General features: G+C 59.1%; 1 protein-coding gene across 2 annotated transcripts in view; it reads left to right on the plus strand.

The window, feature by feature from the left end:
* The window catches only part of EPN2 (epsin 2), a 66,813-nt gene extending 49,008 nt beyond the window's left edge, over window positions 1-17,805 (plus strand). For both annotated transcript variants that reach the window (XM_029211258.1, XM_029211260.1), the window contains 7 exons: window positions 527-639; window positions 2,048-2,140; window positions 2,916-3,090; window positions 12,688-12,861; window positions 13,129-13,215; window positions 15,116-15,328; window positions 17,256-17,805. In XM_029211258.1, the coding sequence (XP_029067091.1) occupies window positions 527-639; window positions 2,048-2,140; window positions 2,916-3,090; window positions 12,688-12,861; window positions 13,129-13,215; window positions 15,116-15,328; window positions 17,256-17,554 (1,154 nt within the window). In that variant the 3' untranslated portion in view covers window positions 17,555-17,805. The remainder of the gene's footprint in view (window positions 1-526; window positions 640-2,047; window positions 2,141-2,915; window positions 3,091-12,687; window positions 12,862-13,128; window positions 13,216-15,115; window positions 15,329-17,255) is intronic.
* The last annotated feature ends 71 nt before the right edge of the window (window positions 17,806-17,876 follow it).

The following is a 17,876-nucleotide window of genomic DNA, read 5'->3' on the forward strand; positions in this document are numbered from 1 at the left end:
AGATGTTTAAGCTAGACAAGTACCGAAGCACGCAGTGGCTGCGGGTGTTTTGTTCTCCAAGTCAACACGCAGTTTTACTTAAAAAACAAAAATGTTCAGGGTTACTGCAGAAATGTTTGGTCTTCATTTTCCATGTCCTTAGGACCGGGAGATACGGTGACATTCTCACACATGCGAGGGGGGTTCTTGAGAGGAGCGAGTCCACAGAGGCCATGTCCTTCTTTGAATGATCTTTGACCCAGCTTTTCAAGAACTGTGCTCTCGACGTTGTATAAACTCAGCCCCTCTCCTTGAAGCCGTGCAGTGGAGATAGGCTCTGACCCCTGAGAGGCCTGAACTGGCCGCCCAGGGCGTTTGTCCTGGCGAGCACTGCGTGGCTGGCGTAGTTGTGACGTTCCTTGGCTGTGCGCGCAGCGTATTCGCAGAGCCCCGTCTCCCAGCCAGGGTGGCCCTGTGGGTGTGAGATGGGAGCGGGCGGCTGGCCAGGGAGCGCTGGTCCTTCACGCTGACTTTGCCTCCCCCGCAGCCACCTCCCCACGGGTGTCCTCAGAGCTGGAGCAGGCGCGGCCGCAAACGAGCGGGGAAGAGGAGCTGCAGCTGCAGCTGGCGCTGGCCATGAGCAGAGAGGTGGCCGAGCAGGTGGGTGCCAGCAGGGATGCGCGCCCCCGTGGGGCGGGGCCCGGGCGCACTCACACGGAGGAGGGGCTCTCGCTAGTTGGTCCTGGGGACGCATCGGTCAGAGGTGCTTCCTGGAAGCGCTCCCGCGCGCTTGGCTGGGCTCCAAGCCAAGTGTCCACAGCCCTCATCGCCGAATGCAGACCACAATCTGCAAGGTGGGTCGAGAGCATCTGGACCCAGAAAAGGATGAGACAGAGGCTGGGAGGAAACGCCCAGGAGATGAGAGTCTGACATTCAGACGTGGGCATGTGTGCAGTTTTTCTTTTATAAGCACACGTTACGTTAAGATGGAGAAGGAGAGGGTCTTCCCTGATGGTCCAGTGGTTAGGACTCCGTGCTCCCAGTGCCGGGGGCCTGGGTTTGATCCCTGGTCAGGGAAGTAGATCCCACATGCATGCTGCACGGAGCGGCCAAATAAATGAATAAATGAATAAATAAACAATAAATTTTAAAAAAAAACAGGTTTTTACAAAAGAGATGGAGAATAAGGGAAAGGAGCAGCCTTCAAAGGGGTCGGCCCTTGGCTGCCGCTTTCAGGCCGGACTTGCTGCCCTTTGGTTAAAAAAGGCGAAGGAGTGCAGCAAGGCCCGCGGCCCCTCTCGCTTGGCAGTGCTGTTGAGAGACAGCGGGGGGTCGGATGGAAGAGGCAGGTGTGGGTCCCGCGGTGACTGGAATATCGCAGAGGTCCATGTAGCGGCCAGCTCCCGGCAGGGCCCCTCTGTCCACTCAGGACGTGCGGCCTGCCGTCGACGGGAGGTGCAGAACTCTCATGGGGAAAATGGGGCAGACGGACGGGCCAGCCCGTTGTAGTTCCTTGCTCCTGTCTTAGGGTAAAGAAGACGCAGTGAGTGTGTTTACTTATATTTAATCATTGTATTGTATAAAAAAGCTAGGTCGGCCCAGTCTTTTTATATATGCTGACTGTGCCTTGAATAAATATAAATTAAATATAACGAATCATTTCTCTTAGAAATCATAAAATATAAACACACACTCATTTTCTGGAAGCACACACAGTGGGGGCAGGGTGGAATGACCTGTGATTCCTGTCTTCTTTCTCATTCCTTTCTGGGTTGTTTGTGTTTTATAAGGAGACATATTGCTTCTACAATTAGAAAGAATTTTGAAGTCATTTTCATTTTGAGAAAAAGTATTTTACAAGTATTTCCCTTCCCCCATCTGGGTGGGCACCCCCCCCACACACCGGGCACACCTTGGGGTGGGAGAGGCTCATGTCCACGTCGTCCCCAGACCCTCCTTTGAAGTGACGTGCGATACGGCTTTGGTTTCCGGCTCTGGCCAGGAGGGCCTGGCTCCTGGGGATGTTGTTGCCGTGACCACCAGCTTCAGGGTCCATTGTCCTCTACAGGAAGAGCGCCTCAGGCGGGGAGATGACCTCAGGTTGCAGATGGCCTTGGAAGAAAGCCGCAGAGACACAGTTAAATTTCCAAAAAAAAAAGAGGTGAGTGCTTCACGGGCTGGGCGTGGGGAGCAAGTCAGTGTGTGAGACCCTCCTGAGCCCAACCCCCAGTGGCTGTCACAGCCAGCGGCAGTGAGGAGAGGGCGGGTGACACACATCCGCCCGAGGGGCTGGGCCCTCCCCTGACCCCACCTCAGTTCCGTCCCCCCGACCCCCACCCCGCGCAGCTCCGGCCGCTGCTCCACAAGCCGCTAAGCGTCAAGTGCTTTGGGACAGTTTCCTGGCCCAGGGTAAGCCGGCGTCCTCCTTACTCTATGCCGGGCTTCCTACCTGGGACCTAAAGGTGAACTGGACGTGGCTCTGCCCCTGACAACCTCGTCATCCTGTCGGGAGACAGACCCTCCCGCAGGGCCAGGGCTCCAGTGGCCTCCCTGTTCCAGTGCTGCGGGGTCCCTGAGGGCAGCCAGGCTGGCTGTGGGAGCAGGAGGGTGTGGCGGCCCCCGGGAGAGAGACCTGGATGACGCTGGCAGCTGGGGGGCCGGGCGGGTCAGGGGGCCGTGTCTCGGAGGGAGGCAAAACCCCTGTTCTCCTGGGAAGCCCCAAGGACCTGTCGACAGACGGCGGGCGCTTGGCACACAGCGAATAGCCGGTGTGGGTGGAGCCTGGTCCTTACTGAGAAGCGATGATGTGGGGCGGCGCAGTCCTGGGTCCTCTGGGCCCCCCAGAAGGCCTCTGCACTGGGAGGGGCACAGGCGGACATTGGCCGCAAGGGCAGCAGGGTAAACCTGTCCTCTTTCTTCGGTCCTCGTCTCAACAGCATGGCTCGCACCCGCAGCAGACCACGCTGTTGGACCTGATGGACGCTCTGCCCAGCGCGGGCCCTGCTGCCCCGAAGGCGGAGCCCTGGGGCCCTTCCGCTTCAGCCAGCCAGACCAACCCCTGGGGTGCTCCGGCGGCCCCCAGCAGCACTTCGGACCCCTGGCCGTCATTCGGTAAAGACCTCCCTCGTACTTCTCCCCTGCCCACCTGCTGGACGGGGGAGTGGCTGCAGGGCGCGCAGCTCCCTCTCACCTGGCAGCGGTCTGAGTGGGTCTGGGTGGGGGGGGTGGGTGTCCAGACCTCCGCAGGACCCGGAGCGCCCCCCTGAGGACTGCGGTTCAGGGCTCTGCTTCGTCCTGTTGTGAGTGGTTTTCTGCTTTGGGAGATTTCTTCTCTGCTGCCCACACGCCTCGGAGAGGGCTTGTCCCTCCTCCGGGACATGCGTCAACTCTCTCAGCCTCAGAATTGCACCCCAGGTTAAGAAACCGTAATACACAGCCTGAAATGTCTAAATCATCGTGCTGTAATTAGCCAGAAATTAGAGCGTGCTTAAGTGATCGCTAATGAAAAGGGGACACGTTTACTGTAATTCTTCTTACCTGTCATTTAAGCAATAGCAAATCAGTTTACGAGGCTAAATGGATATTTTAAAGTTCTGTTTAATGCCAAATGCAAGGTGAACTTGTGATAGGAGATTCAGACAGGAGTGTGGCGCCCTCTGTTTAATTTGGGCCGAGATCTTGGGCACGTGGGCTTCCGGATCGCTGGGCACGGGGCTTGGCCTCCAGGCTTTGGGCTGGTTTGCCACCCAGCCTGCTACTCTGGGAGGCCCCCCGGGTGCTCCATCAACCGTGCTGCCCATGGCTGATCCGTGGGCTTCCTGTCTTGCAACCTCGAATGTATATTTTGTGCCAGTTTGCTCGTGTCTCTTGGGGCCTCTGTTTCCCCAAACCAGAACCATCTTTTGTATCCGGCTTGGTTCCCTGGAAGTTTGCCAAAGTGCACCGAATACCAGGCTCTGTCCTGCCGTGAGGGGACCCAGACAGGAGCAGGTAATGGCCCTGCGTGTGGGCGAGTCAGGCCGCCAGCCTAGTAGCAGTGCTATGTGGGCAGGGCCCCGGGGGCCGTCTTTGCGTCCATCCTGGGGCAGCAGTCCGGCGGGCGTGAGGCGTGCGTCTTGGAGGAGTCTTCAGGGAGGAGCAGGCGTGGCCGGGCCCCGAGGAGGCGTGGGTGTTCCCGCAGAAGGCTCAGCTCATGACAGGTGTGAGGCCGTGCGGTGCTGTAGTGGGCCCAGGGCTCGGGCCCTGCTGGTGTGAAATGGGCGGCAGGGGTGGGGGTGGGGAAGGGGAGGGCCAGGCGGGCGTCCCTGCACTTGTCCTTGGGGGATGCTATTGGCCTCAGGGCTGGGCAGAGCCCCACACCCACTTTGGTGGGAGCCCTCTGTGCCTTGGGGCAGACCCAGGCCAGTGCCCTAGAACTGTCGCTCACCGGAGGCCACAGCAGCCCCGCCTGTGTGCTGTGCCCCCCGCACCCCCCTGGGAGCACACGTGGCCACACGAGGCAGGTCTGCTGGAAACGCCCCTCGGCTCTGCCCATGGGGACACGGGCCCTTCCAGGCAGCAGCTCGGGCTTTTCTTTAAATCTGAAAACAGTTCTTGTGTCAAGTTACGGGTGGGGTGTTCTTCAGGAGAGACTCTCAATCCCTTTCAAAGTCGTATGGGGTCAGTAAGCAGACGGGCGGTCTCCTCAGTGTCGGGGAGAGAGCGTGGTCCCTCCAGGAGCTGGTGAAGCCAGCGGGCTTGAGGAGCACTGAGTCCAGTCAGCGGCTGCTTTTGGGAGGGGTTTGGGGGTCGCAGTGGTGGGAGAGAGACAGACTTTTCCCTCTCTACCTTTTTTTTTGTTTAACTGTTTGACTTATTTACCAGGAGTAAGTATTACCTGGTCAGGAGAGAGGGAATACATATTTTTTCAACCAGCAAGTTTGCCCAGCCCTCCCATTGGCTGGTGGACAGGGCTGGGCCCTGGAGCTGGGCGTCCTGACTGACCAGGCACCTGACCCTCGCGGGGAGCTGGGGGGGGGGGTCTCCTGCGGGTGGGGCAGGACCACCTCCAGTGGTTGGAGTTCTCACACCTGCAGGCAGCGGAAGCCAGCAGCCGGGGAGAGGCGGCTGGTGCCCAGAGGGAGCTGAACATCACATGGGAATTCTGCCCACGTGGTTTTGCTCTTCTAAATTTTTTTTAATCAAGATAAAACTTACACGACATAAAATTCACCATCTTGCCCATTTTCAAGTAGACAGTTCAGTGGTTCTTAGCCCTTCATGATAGCGTGCGGTTATCAGTACTGATCCCAGGACTTTCCATTGCCCCAGAAGGAAACCCCTTCCCATTAGGCAGTCACTCCCTGTTGCCCCTCCCCCACCACCAGTCTGCTTCCTGTCTCTGGAGTTGCCTGTCCGGGCGTTTCGTCTGTCATGGGATCACACAACACGTGGCCCTTGTGACTCCCAATTAGCATGTTTTCAGAGTTTGCCCACATGATAGCACACATCCCTCCTTCATTCCTTTTTAATGGCTGAATAATATTCCATTTTATAGACATACCACATTTTGTATAACCATTGAGCAGTAAGAGAAGGTTGAAACCTGAGATTGTGAAATCAAATTTTTAAATGTTGACAATGAATTTTAAAAATTAAGAACATGTTTGGAGCTAATCAAAATGCACCTGCAGTGGCCATGTGTGGTTGGTTCATGGACTGCCACTTTGCCGTCTTTTGCTGCTTGCCCAACCCAGGGCTGTCTCCTCGGTTCTGATGCACTTGGCATTTTTACCAGTGACTTGGGGAAAACAGAGCATCAAAGCCCAGAGAGGCTGTTCGTTCCTCTGAGGTCACACAGCAAGCGAAGGGCAGGCTCAGTGCTCATGGCCCCCAGTCCTGGAGTCATCACGCCATCTTGGACTGCCGCTAAGGCCTTCTGTGGTTGCTCATGTCCGGGAAAGGTCCCCTCAGACTGCAACAGGGAGCGAGAACCGGTGTTAAAATGTTAGCTTCTCTGCTTTCTGCGTCCCCTGGGCCTGTGTGTTTTCACGTGGTTGGGGTCACATCGTGGGTACGTGTAGACATTTCTTTCTTCCGTACACGGGGAGCCTTTCCAGGCATCAGTCGAAGCTCTAGACGTCGGCTCCCGTGGGCAGTGCTAGCGCTCTGCCCTCAGCAGCGCGGCAGGACGCGGCCTCAGCCCCGCTCCCAAGCTCACTGGACTGTGGTGACCATGAACTTGCTTCCTTCTTCTGAGACGCCGCTCTGGAGCGAGACACAGTGTCGGGCTTACTGCTTAGTCTGTGGTAGAATCTGCCAGTGTGTGTTTGGGGAACACCCCACCACCCCGAAACAGCTAGAAAGATCAGAGTCTCTTCCCCAGCACTGTGGGATGCGCCCTCTGGATGAAAGAAGTGCTGTTGTGAAAGCCGCCCTCGGTAGCGAGCCCTGCCTTTACCAGCTTGTGCCAAGGGGCCCCGGGAGGAAATGCTGGGGGCTGGGAGGAGGGAGAGCGGCGCCTGCCAGGTCAGCAGGGCACTTCCTGCACCTGCCAGGCACAAAGCAGCCGCCTGGGACAGCAGGGCTCACGGCCTGTGATTCCGACGGCCTTGGCCGGCTCAGCCCCCGCCCCCGCTCACTCCATGGCCCGCCGTGTGACTGCTTCCCTGTCCCATGGAGGCTCGTCGTGAGGCTCGTCGTGAGCCGGATAGGGGAGCCGGGCACGCTTCCTGTGAATGGGCCCTCGGTCCTAGCCTCCCCTCCTCTCAGTCCCTCAACAAGTGCCTATTTGTCGGGTGTGTGGCCCTGCGGGGCTGTGGTGGGCGGAGCACAGTGGGGCCCATCGTGTCCCACGTGCGGTCAGGAGGGCAGTGCCCGAGGCCCGGGGTGGTGGGAGGCCAAGGAGTTCCAAGACGGCCTCTGCCTGGCAGGGCAGCCTGGCCCCCCTTACATGCCGGCTCCTCACGTGATGCTGTGTCCTGCTGTTTGGCTAGTGAGCGCCTGGCTGCGCTTGAAAACATGGCTCGGGTGTCCTGCTCGGGGAGACGGGGTCACCCTGTCCTCAGGACCCCTCCTTCCCCATGGTCGCCAGCTGCCCGTGACCCGCATGATAGGTACAGTCGCCGGGGCCGTGTTCCTCTTGCAGGGCAGGGCCTGGACCTGGGCCGTGCGGGCCAAATGATGCTCAGAGGAGCGAGGTGGTGCTGAGGGCTGCCTGTCTATGGCAGGGTCCGGCCCCACCAGACGTCCGTCTGTCCATCCAGCCTGCGATCCTAGCGGCCCAGGAGCTGCGTGGTTCTCCCGCACCAGCTGCCCATCCTAGCTGCTCGGGGAGCCTCTAAAAATGCACATGCCCAGGCCCTCCTTGGCATCTGTGTGTGCGGGGGTCAGTATTCTATTCACACCCCCAGGGGATTCCCAAGGGCCACAGCTGAGAACCGCTGGCCTGGTGCCCCCTGAGCTGCGTGGTGAGTGAATCCCTCTGAATCAAAGGCGTTTGCAGACTCTCTGCGTGGGCTGTGCAGAGTTGGGGCAGCTCTAGCTATGTGTTTCTACACCCAAGTCAGACATTTACCCGGAACCTTCCAGAAGTGCTCTCCAGCGTCGACGGTGCCCATGATGGGAGTCGGGGTGACCGCAGGGTCCCCGCAGCCCTGAGACTCTGTGGGTCCCTCAGGCCCCACCAGTTGCCAGCACCTTGGTGTGTCAGGTCCTCTCTGAGGCCCGGGAGAGCGGCGTGAGCTCGGCCCCCGTGAGCAGGTGCCTGTGAGGGGGCTGCAGGGTGGGGACTGTGCCCCCAAGCGGGCCGGGGAGGCCGTCTGATGGGCAGGACACCATGTTGTACCCAGTGGGGACGGGTAGCTCTGCCCTCAGGCCGGTTCGACCCAGTGGCTGAGCCGGTGTCACCAAGACCCAGGCCCCCTGCTCTGCCCCCACCCACTGGGCCCCTCCCCTCTCCCTTTGGCCTCAGAAGCTCAAGGCCTGGGTGACAGCCCTGGGTGCTCACAGCCCGGGGATGGAGAGGATCTCCCTGGACCTCATGGACCTCTCTGGGATGCAGGAGTGGGGAGCTGGGACTGGGGGTGGGCTGGTGAAGACCCTCCCCTGTTGCAGCGCAGGGTCCGCCCACTCAGACCGGGACTAGGGAGTGGTGAGGGGACAGTTCTCCTGAGGAAGATCAGGGGATTCCCTCCAGAAGAGAGGAGGTGGGTGCTGGAAAGTGACCAGGGAGCGTCTCCCGATGGGGGCGCGTCTGCCCAGCAGTCAGGCGCAGGGGAGGAGTGCAGGGCTCCCAGTCCGGGTCCTTGGGCACAGACACGCTGGGACGTGAACTGTGAGCCCGCAGTTCTCGCGGGCGCTGCTGAGTGGGGGAGGTCGAGGCCCCACGGGAGCCAGAAGCAGCCTGGCACCAGGTCCGGGTCCTCTGCGACCTCCCCATCCTGCGTCCTCTCCGTTGTGTCTCGGCAGCTCTGAAGACACGTCCCAGCTCTTCTAACCTGCAGTCCAGCTCCCTCCCTGACGCAGTTTCCACCCTGGCAGCTTCCTCCAGTTGAGACAGGAAACCAAGGCCCCTGAGGTGCTGTGTTGGGGGCAGAGCGAGGGCGCACCCCGGCTGTGTGACTCCAGCCGGGACCAGGTGTCCCGCTGGCCGAAGTGGGCCCGGGAGAGTGGGGTCCGTCCCAGGGGAGGTTGTTCTGCGTGAGACACTGGGCGGACGGGAGTGAAAGGTCGGAGGAGCTTCTGGAAGCCTCAGGAGGGTTGTGGGCTTGGGGGCGGCGGCTGGAGAAGCCCCAAGTCCACACCAGAGCTGGCCGGCCGCCAGTGGGTGCCAGGCGTGAGGCTGCCCTGGCTCGTCCGTCCTGGTTGCCGTGGCAAGCCTGGGGGAGGCCGGCTGGTGGCGGTGCGTCTTCTTCAAAGCCAAGGAGCCCCTTTCACGGCCGGGCCCTGTGCGATGCCCTGCCTGGGGACGGGCCCCGGGCGCTGAGTCCACGGGCGTCAGGGAGCAGTGCCCGGTCTTTTCACCCCGCCTGGTGCCCCCAGGAGCTCGCTGTCCAGGGGGACTCCTGGTAAACGAGTAGCCACGGAGCTTTCTGGAGAGTGCTCCGGAGGAGTTGGGGGTGCGTGCAGGCAGAATGGGGACGCGGCTTTTTGGAGTTCCAGGAAAGTAATGTTTGAAAAGATAGCGACGGAGGGCTTTCAAGGATTGTGGCGAGGGGCTTCCTCTCAGAGCTGGGGAGCCTAGTGAGCCCTACACAGGGTAATCAGAGAAACCCACACCCAGACGTGCAGTCAGGAGACTGGAGGACAGCAAAGGGAGAGGACATCAGAGATGATCCCCCGGGAGCAGGGAAGAGCGGCAGTCAGGCCGGCGGCCGAGTCCCAGCAGTGACGAGAACGTCGGGGCGGTGGGATGACGTCCTCAGGGCCCACCGGGAGAACATCCTTCTCCTGAGAGCAACGGTGAGATAGAGAAACCACCGAAAACCGCACCCACCAGAATCCTGCATCCGGTAAAGGTATCCTTCAGGAATGAGGGTGAAAGGGTACCATTTCCAGCCCCACAAAAACTGCCAAGGGAAGTTCTTCCAGCTGACATGGAAGACAACCAGACGGAAACTCAGATCTCGGGAAGGAATGGAGAATATCAGGAATACGGAACTAGGCAGGAGAAGATGTTTAAATAAGAATATGAGAAAGTTGGAGCAGCGTGATTCATAAGCCTGTGAAGGTGTCGTCTCAGCAACTGGAGAGCACGCGTTCTTTCCAGTCACACGCAAGATGCAAAGCATCAATTGCGTGCTAGGCAAAAAGCCTCTGCCAAGTCAGAAAACTGGATCACATAGAACGCACCTTCTGACCACAGTACACTCAAGTTTAAAGTCGGTAGCAAAAAGATAAGTAGAAGACTCCATGCACCTGACATTTTAAAAACACTTCTACATTCTTGAGTCAAATAAGAAATTATAGTGACAGAAATATTTAGAACCAAATAATAACGTAAATATTTTCACATCAGAATACATAGGACAATGGAAGTGATAGTAAGAGGAAAATTTAGAGCTTTTAATGTTTGCATTAGTCCAGAAGAAAGGTACAAGATTGATGAGGTGTTGAGGCTTGGATGGTGTCACGCCCAAGTCAGGTGGAAGGAACGAAACAGTGAGGAGAACAGAAGCTAACAAGTTAGAACACAGACAGAGTAATATCCACAAACCCCGAAGTTGGTCGCTGAAAAGAGTAATAAAATAGAGAAATCTCTGGCAAGAGTAGTTCTGAAAAGTAAAGAGGAAAGGCCAAGCAGTGTAGGTGCGGGTCCTGCCGAGATTCCACACAGAGTAAGAGGTGTTTGATCAAGTCTGTGCTGACAGATCTGAGGACTTAGATAAAACGGGTAAATTAAAAAAGAAGACTCTGCAAAGCTGGCGGAAGAACAGTAGGACACCTGTAAATAGGGAAAGTCCTGTAATCATTAAAGGAACCGAGTAAGTCACTCACCTCCCTCTCGTTCCCTAAATCACCCAGAGGGCTTTGCTGGAAGTTCTCAAGCCATTCAAGAAACAACTCCAGGGGCTTCCCGGGTGGTCCAAGCGGTTAAGACTCCGCACTCCCAATGCAGGGGGCCCGGCTTTGATCCCTGGTCAGGGAACTAGATCCCGCATGCCGCAACTAAAAGATCCGGCGTGCCGCAACGAAGATCCCACGTGCCGTAACTAAGACCCGGCGCAGCCAAAATAAATAAATAAATATTAAAAACAAAAAAGAAAGAAACAACTCCACTTTATACAAACTCCTTCAGGGGGTGGGAAAAGGGAGTATTCCTACTCATTTTGTGGGCTAGCATAACCTTAACACCAAAACCAGACAGAAGATACACAGTGTGAGAGCAAACAGGTCAGGCCAGGCCCACTTAGGAATATAGGTGCAAAAACCCTAAGCAAAGAAGCAACTGTAAAACCGGAACGAGGAAAATATAAAAATGATACAGTACCTCGTGAAGAACATTGTTTGCAAGGACCAAATCACTAGGAAATGTATTAATGTACCATATGAACAGGCCCAAAGAGAAAAATCACGTGATCATCCTATTAGAGGCAGAAACAGGCTGACAAAATTCACCAGCTCTTTATCGCAGAAGTCTTAGCGAACTTGGAATAAGGGGGAACTTCCATAACCTGATAAAGAGCTTCTGAAAGGAAAAACGCCTATTGTGGTAAATGGTGCCATTTAATGGTATACGTTTAAGAGCAAAACGTGGACACGGTCCGTTCCCCTGCTCTGCGTTGGGACGGGTGGTCCTGGCCAACAAAGCGAGGCGGGAAAATGAGGGACTTGGAAGAACTAAGCTGTCATCGCTTTCAAGGGATGTGACCGTGTACATAGACTCCCAAAGAGTTTCTGCAAATGAGGTGATTGGAATTAAGAGTTATTAGAATTACTGTAAGAATAAATAGGATGCAACAACACAACGATGTAAAGCAATTATACATTGCTTCTTTAACACCCGATGAAGATTCTGAAGAAGAAAAAAGAATAAATAGGACGCATTTCAATGATTAGAATTAAGAGTTTAGCAAGATTGCTGAATACAAAAATTAGTATATGAAATTAAATTGTTTCTCTGCATAGTGATAAGTAACTAGAAAATGAAGTTTTAAAAATATGCCAGTCCCTAAAGTTGTATAAATCCCTCATGGAAATAAAGGATAAAGTAAAAAGTATGATCCAGGCCATGTGCAAGGGCGTGTGGAGGTGGAGTTCCTGCGTGTCCCGAAAAGCACAAATTAGAGGAAAATCCTGCTGCCTTCTACTCCATCCAAGTGAGAACTTCTCTGTTCATCAAAAGATTGCATGAGGAGAGTGAAGGGAAAGGCCACAAGTTAGGAGAAAGTGTTTGGAACTCAAGGAAGAGAATCAGCACCCAGACGTGGAAGGAACCCGTCAAATCAATGAAAACAAAAAACCCAAGGGAGGCGGGTAGAGACGGGACCAGGCCCCTGGTGGGAGAGGAGGCATGAGGGGCCTGGGAAGGAGCAAGCTGATGCCCGTGTCTGCGGTGAAGGGCCGCATGTGCCTCACAGCGACAGCTACACCAGCCATGCCTTCTGTCACAGGATGAAGTATCAGACAGCAGTAATCAACACGTTTCAGCTGCACACCAACGCAGCTCAGTCTCCCGGATAAACCTCTGCGTGAACACAGCCGCCCCCAAGAGCACCCCGACGGCGTGTCTGGTAGCACACGGCTCAGGGGCCCGGCACCGCTCGCCCCCTCGGCCCCCTCCGTGGCGAAACCGGAGCTCGTGGAGGGAGGTGTGGACGACTGGGGTGGGGCGTGGGGGCCATGCAGTGGTTGTCTGAGATGGTCCGCGGGGGGAGCAGGTGCGTGGGTGCTCTGTGCAGGTGGACGGATGCACGCGTGCATGCACGACCCACTCCCCACCCTGCACAGGCCCGGGCGTTGGAGTCTGTCCCATCCTTTAGGGAGTGGATGTGTTAGCGCACAGCTGTTTGTTTGATGCCTCTCCATGCCGCACCGCGTGTCTGCTGCGTGCAGGCAGGGAGGACACTGCCGGGCAAGCTCTGCCGTGGCGGAGGCCGCGGGGGCTCCGTGCTCCCTTCCCTGGGCGCTCCCCCCAGGGTGCTCCTGTGGCCCCAGGTCCTCTCCCTCTCACCCTGGCTGCCCAGCCCTTTCTGGGAGCATCTCTGAACCGACCCCACCTTCCCACAGGTGCCAAGCCAGCCACCTCCGTCGACCCATGGGGGTTGCCCACCGGAGCCGGCACACGCTCCGTCCCCAAGGGCTCTGACCCCTGGGCCGCCCCGCAGCAGCCAGCCCCCAGTGCCGGGAAAGCCGCTGACCCCTGGGCCGCAGGGTCGGCCGCCAAGCCCGCATCCCCCTCTGGTGAGCCCCCCGCCCCCTGGCCCCTCGGCTTCAGTTTGGGGAGGGGGAGGTGGGGCAGGGGCAGCCGAGAGCCCTGCTCTGCATGGGGAGGCCCCTCCCGGTGCCTACCTTGCCCACCCGGGGACCCCGCACCCCCGCTGCCCCCCGACTCTCCGGGTTCTCCCCCGTGAGGGCTACAGACGCCGGCCCACCTCTGGTCCCCCCCGATGGGGAAGCACATGGCAGAGAAGTGGAGACACCGCACAGCCACTGCTGCTCTCTCCCCAGGGGCTTTTGATCTCTTCAGTAATTTGAATGGTACAATTAAAGATGACTTTTCTGAATTTGACAACCTCCGAACTTCAAAAAAAGCAGGTACGTAACGGCGGTGGTGGTGGTGGTTTCTGTGCCATCCTGTGCCCCTGACGAGCCCCGTTGCTGCAGGCATCACAGTCAGGAACCTGGCGACTCCACGCGTGTGCACGTGTCTGACCTGGGAGCCGGGGGTCTGACTCAGGGATTCACATTCACGGGGCAGCGGCGGCAGGAATGCCCTTGAGCTTTCTGTCACCCTCTCCTCTCCTCCAGCCACCTCTGTTCCTCGGCCTCGCGCCCTGGGCCCTGTGGCCGCTGGCGGAAGCCCACTGCCCTGGCTCCCCGGCCGGCCCAGCGCAGCCCTGCCGTCTCCACCAGCCTTCCTCTTCCCGGCTCCCCAAAGGCGCCCCCTTTTCCAGACCACCCGGCTCTCTGTGTGGGCAGGCATCTGTGATACACACACGTGCACGCTCTGCAGAAGACCCTGCTCCTCCCCGAGCGCCCCTGGGCTGGGAGGTGGGAGGGAGACTGGGCCCCGAGGGGCAGAGGGAGGGGGCTGGATGCCCTCTTCACACAGGCCTGTGGGGCTGGGGACAGAGTCAGGTGGCGCCTGCCTTCCTCAGGGCCACCCCTCCCAGCTGCACCGAGCAACTTTTCTCCTTTCTCTCTCCTCTCCTGGCTTCCTCGCTCCCCGTTTCCCACTGCCCCTCCCCCGCCTCCCCCAGCAGGCAGGGCTGGGCTGGCCTAAGGTAGGAGCAGCCTGGCACCCCTCACCGCCCACCCCCACCCCACCCCCCCCACCCCCCGCCCCCGGGCCCTCTCAGCTCCAGGGGCCCAGAAGCAACTTAGAGCTGCTGCTTCCCCGGGTTTCTTTTGCCGCATTAAAAAAGCAACAAGATTCCGTGTGTCTCTTCCACAGGCCAAAGTACAACCTAACTGTCCTTGCTCGCTCCCCACCCCTCAGGGAGAAGCCTAAGCACCCTTCCCTGGGCTTGTGAAGTATTTACCCCAATTCTGGAGGTGTTCCCATTGTAGAAAGTGGGAAAGTTTATGGAAGACAATGAAAATCATCTGTAATTCTTCCATCTACACGTGGCCACTGTGCTCCCTCCCAGCACTTTTTCTGAGCTCTTACGGATGGAGGGAGTCGAATCCTGCCCCCACCACTTTTTTTTTTTTTCCACCACTTTTATGGAAAAGCGGATTGAGAACATATTCTTTCAACATTACAAATTCTTTAGAAATAGCTTTGTAGTGTCTCTTTGTAGGGCTCAGCGACAAGTTACTGGGTTCCGTAAGATATTACGGGAAAACCCGAACTTTTTGGCCAACCCAATATTTAATCGTTAATTTTGGGGAGGGCATTTTAAGTTGATTTCAAGTTGTGCTAAAGTAAATAATGCCGTAGCGAACATCTCTGTGCTTCAGCCCCTGCTCACACTTTGCGTGATCTCCTGAGTCTTCGGGACCCGTGTCCCCATCACCATCTCACAGAGCAGAGCAGCCACATTCCTGCCGGCCTGCCTCAGCACACCCTCTGTTGGCTGAATTTTTAAAAGTCATTTGCTTTCCTCTTACTGTCAAGCAATTCATGTTCACCGTAGAAAATTTAGAAAATGAAAACGTTTTTAAAAATGTGAACTACTCATGTGTGGCCACCAACCCAAAATGCCATCTTAATATTTGTGGAGATTGTGCTGCACTGTTCTGTCCCTGCTCCTTCCTCATCGCGCCTTCCGTCCCTGGACTCAGGTCTGGTTGTACTTGCCCTGCCCTGTGGCTGACCGTGGCTCCAGGTTGGGGCTGTTGGAAATAGCACTGCAGCGAACGCCCCATTCCTTGGGCAGCCGCACGCATCCCCGGCGAGTCGGCGTCCGGGGACATCGGGGTTTGCTCTGGACGCTTCGGGGTTGGATGAGCCCTCCAGGCTCACCAGCCCGTGTGTGTCCTTGTCTTGCAGCCAAGGCGGCGTCTCCGCCGGCCCAGAACAGTGGAACTACCAGCCCCGACCCCTTTGAGTCCCAGCCCCCGACCGTGGCCTCAAGCAAGCCCAGCGGCACCCGGAAAACCCCCGAGTCCTTCCTGGGCCCCAACGCAGCCCTGGTGAACCTGGACTCGCTGGTGACCAAGCCAGCCCCGCCGGCACAGTCCCTCAACCCCTTCCTGGCACCAGGTATGCTTGCTTCCCGGCCTTCCTCTGGCCGTCTGCCCTTCCTGAGAGCGGCTCTGGGGCAGGCCTGTGGGCACTGACCTCCCCTCCACCTCTGCGGGAGACTCTTCCCTCGGGGACCACAGGCGGGGACCAGGCTTAGGGGCGTGCTGGCCCCAGCTGAGCAGTAGCGGAGCGCCGGGCATCCTGGACCAGCCCTCGCGCCTCTCGGGACTCGGGGGCTGGAAAACAAACCCTGTCCTCAGTTGAGACCGCTGAGCAGAAGCTGCCCCTGACTTGGTGCCCCAGCCAGGGAGACCCTTTAGCGAGTGCCAGTTTTAGGTCAGCTGGAGGCGGACAGTGCTGGGGCTGAGGGGAGGAGCCTGGGTTTGCTGCCCAGCAGCCCTGTTTTCGGGTTGAGGGTAACTGGGCTCTCTGCTGGGCCATGCTCCAGGGACCCCAAGAGCCCTCACTTCGCCCCTGCTGCTGGATTCTGCCTTATCTGGGGCTGGCACTCACGCTTGCCCCCAAGCCCGTCCTCCCTGCCGGTGGGCTCTCCACCCTCAGGAGCTCCACGTGGGCTGCAGGACAAGCCCCAGCCCTCGAGTGAGTGGCCAGGGCCTCCGTGTCCCGTGCCCCCGCCCACGCCAGCCCCCTGTACGCTCAGCCCCTCAGCTGCGTGGGCCGCTCTCTGCCCCCCGCCCACGCCAGCCCCCTGTGCGCTCAGCCCCTCAGCTGCGTGGGCTGCTCTCTGCGCCCCGCTACACGTCCTGTTCCCTCTGCCGGGACGTCTCCCTCCTCTTCTCCGGGGCTGGGGATTCGGAACCCCCTTCGCTTCTCATTTCGGGCAACCCTTTTCCTTGAGGAAGCCCCTGCCCTTCCCCAGAGTTTTCCCAGAAAGGCCTTGGGCTCCGCAAGGGCAGGAACAGGTCACCTTCAAGGTGTTTGGCCTCAGACCTGAGGACTTGGCAGGCTGAGGTCGGGGACCCTCTGGCAGAAGCGGTATGTGTGTGATGCCTGGGTCCTGCCCGGCCGTGCGCTCCTGAGGTGGGTAGGGAACGTGGTTGCCACCAGTGGGGGTGGCTCCAGGGCCGAGCTGGCCGACAGCCAGGGGTCTGCCCCGAGGGCCCCTGCAGGAGCTCCACTGCCAGGCCGTGGGGGGCCGGTCAGGGCCTGGGGGCTACAGCCAAGACGCAGGAGGCTCCGGCAGCCCCCCGGCCCTCCAGGGCCATCCTCCTGGCTCTTCCCCTTTCTGGTCCTACTCTGTAGTCTAGTCTGCTCATCTCTAGCCGGGGTGATCTGATCTGCACAGCCCTCTTCCCATGGCTCCGAGGAGCGACTGATGCAAGAGCGTTGGGGTGCCCTCGTGGAGAGCAGGCGGCATCTCCTCTGGTGACCTGGGGGTGCCTTCCTGGCAGCCTTTGTGAGCAGGGGCTGGGCCGAGTTGGAGACTCAGTGCCGGCAGCGCCCGTGGTTTTTGGCCAGGGTATCAGTAGATGTTTCTGCTGAACTCGGGGAAGGGTTTCTGGTATGAGAGGAATTCCGGAAACACTGGGCAGGACGGCGCTGTATCTGCTTCTAGACTGCAGGACTTCTCAGAGCCTTTATTATGCCAGGGTCCCCAGGTGCGGGCCGCCCTGCGCTTCCCACCTCCCCCGTGGCTCCCCTCTCTCCCCGCACCTCTCTCCTCTCCCCTCTCCCTCTGGTCGCAGAGCTAGGCTGGCTGGCTGGCTGAGAGAACGAGGGAGGGCGCCCGGGGTGCCAGCCCGGAGGAGGAGCTGGGCCCCGCGAGCCTGGCCCCTTGCTGGGCTCCTCACGGCCTGACTCTCCCAGTCCCAACACCAGGCCCAGAGGGGCGGGCGGGCTGCCCCGGTGGCCGCTGTGCTGCGGTCGTCCAGGCCCGGCCACGCTGCTGCTCTGACCGCGGCCACCCTGCCCGCTCTCTCGCCAGGTGCCGCCGCGGCCTCAGCCCCGGTCAACCCCTTCCAGGTGAACCAGCCGCAGCCGCTGACGCTGAACCAGCTGCGGGGGAGCCCGGTGCTGGGGAGCAGCGCGTCCTTCGGGCCCGGCCCGGCTGTGGAGCCCGTGGCTGTGGCCTCCGTGACGTCCGCAGCCTCCCACCCAGCCCTGGGGGCTGGCGGCTCCTCCCTGCCACCGCTGGGCCCCGCTGCTGTGAACATGGTGGGCAGCCTGGGCGTCCCCCCGTCGGCAGCTCAGGCCACCGGCACAACCAACCCGTTCCTCCTCTAGTGCGCCCCCCCCCCCAGGACCCGCCGCAGAGCATCCGTGCCGAGGACGCCGGGCAGGGGCTCTCGCCTGTGGAATGGGGTCTGAGAGTGGGGTGGGTGTGCAGAGGGTGTCTTTGCGGCCCCGGCCCTCAGCCTGAGGGTCGAGAGGTGGTGGGCTTACTGAGGCGTCATCACGCGGCACGTGGGTCCCCGAACCTGTGTCAGGCGGGAGGACCCCTGACCCAGCCTGGCCGCAGGCCTGGCCCCCGTGGAGATCTGCCGGCCCTCGGGGGCCTTGGATGAGGAGGCGGCAGTGCTCAGTGCTGGCCCAGCCTCAGCCCCGG

Source organism: Monodon monoceros, unplaced genomic scaffold (assembly GCF_005190385.1).
Source record: "Monodon monoceros isolate NGI ecotype Baffin Bay Population unplaced genomic scaffold, NGI_Narwhal_1 Super_Scaffold_9, whole genome shotgun sequence".
NCBI lineage: Eukaryota > Metazoa > Chordata > Mammalia > Artiodactyla > Monodontidae > Monodon > Monodon monoceros.